Source organism: Gadus chalcogrammus, chromosome 23 (assembly GCF_026213295.1).
Source record: "Gadus chalcogrammus isolate NIFS_2021 chromosome 23, NIFS_Gcha_1.0, whole genome shotgun sequence".
NCBI classification, from domain to species: domain Eukaryota; kingdom Metazoa; phylum Chordata; class Actinopteri; order Gadiformes; family Gadidae; genus Gadus; species Gadus chalcogrammus.
Genome location: NC_079434.1, coordinates 6740731 through 6745730, shown reverse-complemented (window position 1 = coordinate 6745730; position 5000 = coordinate 6740731). Strand labels below are relative to the sequence as shown.

At 42.8% G+C, this 5000-nt stretch overlaps 1 protein-coding gene across 2 annotated transcripts in view; it reads left to right on the top strand.

Moving 5' to 3' along the window:
• smpx (small muscle protein X-linked) overlaps positions 1–4681 on the top strand; it is a 12636-nt gene extending 7955 nt beyond the window's left edge. For both annotated transcript variants that reach the window (XM_056584655.1, XM_056584654.1), the window contains exons 3-5: positions 2090–2176; positions 2503–2660; positions 3655–4681. In XM_056584655.1, coding sequence (XP_056440630.1) covers positions 2090–2176; positions 2503–2652 — 237 coding nt within the window. In that variant the 3' untranslated portion in view covers positions 2653–2660; positions 3655–4681. The remainder of the gene's footprint in view (positions 1–2089; positions 2177–2502; positions 2661–3654) is intronic.
• The last annotated feature ends 319 nt before the right edge of the window (positions 4682–5000 follow it).

Here is a 5000-nt window from a genome sequence, read left to right as displayed (position 1 = left end):
ATCCATTTACACCCCATAAAATCGAATTACTTGGAAGAGATAGAGGTTCATCCACATCAGCGTATTTATTGACAAAGGCAAATACAATGTTGAGTGTACAGCAAATTGGATGCAAAATGGAGTCTTCTGGATGCAAACGTGTGTGGTCATTTGTTTTTAATAATTTGGGTTTTATTTCAATGCATGACAAGGAGTTGGTTTGACGAAGGCAACATTACAGTTCATTTCAACAAAAAACACACACACACACACACACACATTTGCCCGTACACACACAGAGGCACACACACATACACACACACAGGGTTAACTCCTCTCTCGCCGACCCTTGATCTGGAGAACTAATAAATTGCATAAACATAATCATGAGTCAGCAATAGTTTTAGGGCTGTATCTCTTGGTGTAGTGTGTGTTTCCTCGTTTTCCCAAGTCATGAAGATTTGGCTTCGTCGTGGCTTTGGTTACGCGCAAAGGTAGTTCGTTAGACTGTCGGGCAGAACGCCAGCACTCTAGCATAAAGTGTTGGATACGTTTTAAAGAAGAAAGAAAAAGCAGCTTGCTGCGTCTTTGTTTTATTGTTACTAGGCAACCACCGAATCACTTTTCATAGTCTGACCGCCTCTCAGTTCATATGGGGTGCACAGCAATGCAATAGCAGTGAAGGTAAATGCTTCACTCTCAGTGAAAACAATTACATAAAGCCGCTCCAGGTTGCTAAAAAGCACTCTGTCGGATCCGGCCGATGAGTGTTAATTGATAGTGAACTTATTAATATTCCTTAAGATCTGCTCCCGGTATCTTTATATGTCATCTTCTCTTACTACCTCAACACCCCCCCCCACCTCTCTTTACATCTCTCCCTCCCCCTCTCTCTCTCTCTCTCTCTCTCTCTCATCTCTCCCTCCCCTCTCTCTCTCTCTCTCTCTCTCTCTCTCCTCTCTCTCTCTCTCTCTCTCTCTCTCTCTCTCTCTCTCTCTCTCTCTCTCTCTCTCTCTCTCTCTCTCTCTCTCTCTCTCTCTCTCTCTCTCTCATATTAATCAACTACTACACTCATAAAAAAGTTTCAAGAGAAGATATAAACTAGTTTCTCTTGGCAAGACCATAGCCTCCCCGATGTGTATTCTACAAATGCCAGTGCTTACACATATTAGCATGGGGAATCTTGGCCTATACAAGCTGTAGAATAGACCTTCTTTAGCTGGCGGCCATATTGATTTGTTGGGAAACCTTCTAGAATCCATGCTTTAGCTTTGGTTCTGCTATCCATGTCTGTCCGACAGGCAGGGTTTTGAATGCATTTACATCGAGTGCTCATAGTCTTTCTTGGTATCCAACAGGTTAACTCATCCAGCTAATATGGCAGCTAGGTGAATGAGGCCTATTACAGTCGTATTCTGTTGCATAGCAAAGCATTTCTGAATGCAGTTTATACCAATGTAAATAATAAAGTGACTGTGCCTGTTTGCTGTCATTCAACGTCTGTAGGCTAACTCTTAAATCTGTCTTTCATGAAAGCTACAGTTAGCCTGTTAGCCGTTAAGTCAGCTATAGTTCCCATATCATATGTTGGTCTCAAATATGTTGAATTACCTCTAAAGCACTGTCTGGTATAGTAAATATAGTTCTAGTATTATCGTTATTATTACCATCTCTCCAGAACTAGGGTTGGCGCCACGGCCCGTCTCTGTACCAAATATACACTTTGAGGATAATATGTAATATAATATACACAAGTACAGTACGGTACAAAAACGCATTACATCATAGAGGCTATAGACGTGGGCCACACTTGGTACAGGGTTCGTGCTTTTCAGGATCTCCATTTCAGAATTAAGTATCTCAAGCTTTTGAAGATATAGGACGCAGAAGAAATTCAAACATGTAAGGAAATAAAGGCCACATTTAAAATACATTTTTGAACAACTTGCTTGCACACAAGAATTTAGAATCATACACAGACTATCATACAAGCACAGGCACATAAACTCACGAACGCACAAGATTGGGCATGTCCAAATGTGTGATTGGGCTGCTTTTGGTGTCATGCACCTGTCAATGCATCTGATTGGCTGCTCTGGCTGTCCGTCAGGCTAACCTGAACATCCCGATGGGAGCTCTACGTCCGGGGGCGGGACATCCTGTAAAGAGGAGAGAGGAGACAGTAGACGCAGAAGAGGTGAGACAATAATCAACACAGACAAAAACACACACACACACATACACATAGAAACACACACACACGCGCACACACACACACACACACACACACACACACACACACACACACACACACACACACACACACACACACACACACACACACACACACACACACACACACACACACACACACAAACGGCATCAATACAAAAACATATGCGCTGGCTGGCACAGTTTTAAATAAGTTTAGTCTAACTTAACCAAGCAAACATCAGCAGCAGTATCAGACATAATTTATTTATTTTTAAAAATGTCATTGGTTGTGGTTGTCTTGATTGACAGGCACCGCCGCCGAACCTGCCCCAGGCCACGCCCACGACACCTGACGAGAAGAAGACGTTACCGGGAGCCGTGAAGCTGCCCGGCCCCGCGGTCAACCTGTCTGAGCTACAGAACGTGAAGAGCGAACTGCGACTCGTCACCAAGGAATAAGGACTCGTGTGAGTTTCGGTAGAGCGGAAACAATTCATTTTCACTTGTGTTCCTTAACATTAACATAAATTATATTGCATTATTATCACAATGCCTGCCATAACGTTTGACTTTAAATATATATTTTTGTGATGCATAATATGGGCATCAATGCGCACACTATCAGTGATATTTATCTTTCTGAATCTCGGAAATGCTTTAATATCGGGGGATTATTATGAATAGATGATCAATTAATGACGTAAACATCGAAGTACAAATTAATTTCAACGCCAATGACATGAAGTTGCTGAAGTTGTTCACAAGGGGGCAGTGTGGACCGGAGAGGAGGTGTTTGGGTCAGGAGGCCTGAGCAATGTCCCCTGTGAGTGCGTGGGCAGATGTTGAGTCAGAATCTATTTATTCCTCTGTACGTGTGTGCGCATGTGTGTACGTGCATGCGTGTGCGTGTGTCTTTTAATCAGATGGGTTGTCTTTGGCGGGACTCTCCCAGTGGGACACAAAACCCAAAATATCCACTAACAGAGGCCTGTTCTCCCCAAACCAGAGAGAGAGAGAGAGAGAGAGAGAGAGAGAGAGAGAGAGAGAGAGAGAGAGAGAGAGAGAGAGAGAGAGAGAGGGACAGAGGGCGAGCGAGAGAGGACGAGAGAGAGGGCGAGAGGGAGAGAGAGAGTAGGAGAGAGAGGCAGAGTGGGAGAGAGAGAGGGCGTGAGAGAGATAAGGAGGGTGGGAGGGGGGAGAGAGAGAGAGAGAGAGAGAGAGAGAGAGAGAGAGAGAGAGAGAGAGAGAGAGAGAGAGAGAGAGAGAGAGAGGGAGGAAGAGAGAGAAAGTGAGATAGCTCCGATGGCAGTGTCAGAGAGTAAGAGAAACAGACTCACAGACAGTCCGGCTTACAGATAGATACATGGAAAAATTAGAAAGAGAGAAATACTTTTAGAGCTACGACAAACATGCATGTGTATGTTCTTAAACCTAATGGTTTGTATCTGAATGTTTCCACAGCCCCCCCTAGCGGTGGAACAAAAAACCTCACCCACTTGATGACCGAAGAACATAACACTACCAGTCAATTCTCTAGCAGGACAAAAAACTGTTTATAATTTTTGACAACGAAACAATTCAGTGTCAGCAGTCCAGAACTTTCTCTCAGCTGGCCAAGCGCCGAATCGACCCGGAATAACTACAAATAACCAATGTTGAAACAAGCCGTGAGCCGCTGTAAAACATTAAAGCAAACAACTTCACGGTTTGATCGGTCGGTTCTTTTCTTGGACCCCTGTCAAAACGTTTAGGATGGATGGTTATTTAATAGCTTGCCATATTGCAATGCTTGACAGGAATTATATTATTATTTCCATTTTGTTTTAGGAAAAGTTTTTACGGTTGAAAATGTTTGCGTTGTCAAAACACGATAAGGTCAAAAGTTCCCTATTAGCAGCTTTTTATGCCGTACGCAAGCAAACAGTTCAGAATAATAATTTTTTTTTGTTGGGATTTTTCTTTCCTTAACACTGTGGCAATCTTGTTTTATTCTGTGTGTGTTTACAGGGAAAACCTTAAACTTAAACAAAAAAACAGTGTGACAATGTAGGAGTATAACGCGTTTGATTCTTTCAGTGTAGAGTACTATCTTGTAAAATTCTCTTTTGTCATAAGCAATAATATATTTATTCATTGAACCCAATTCTCTGTAAGCATCCTGTTCAGTTCACGACAGCTAGTAGCACTGTGATGACCGAGAGAATCTGGTAACGGTCTTATGTAGAAACCCAAATTCAAATCATGCTGCCCATTCTCACTTCTAAAGGGTATTTTCGTTCTTTCCAGCATCCATTTATCCATTTTATTCAAAACGTTTCTGATAAATTTTTAAATTCTGCCGTTTTCGGCTGCGTTTGATAGTCCCGCTGGTTTCATTCCATCCACGAGTTTAGGCTTAGAGCTGTTCTTCCACAAGTCCGGAATTTAAACTGTAAAAAGTTGCAATAAATTATTTCTTGGTTGTACAAAGAAAGTCTTTTTGTCATGTGTGATTGTGTGTGTGTGAGTGTTTGTGAATGTGTGGGTGGCCGTGCATGTGTATATGAAAATCAGCATTCCCTCTACCAGCCTGTGTCTGCTACATTTCATGCTGTGGGTTTATTTAAATACCCAGCATGCCTAGCGGCTTGGCTCTGGAGGATTTGAGTGGGAGCTCGATGTCTTTGATCTCAACCTAAAGCCTCCACACCCCTGGGATTCTGGAGTGAGCGCCACCCCTCTGTGTACACTGACCCACAGACACACATAGAATTATACACATTCACACACACACACACACACACACACACACACACACACACACACAC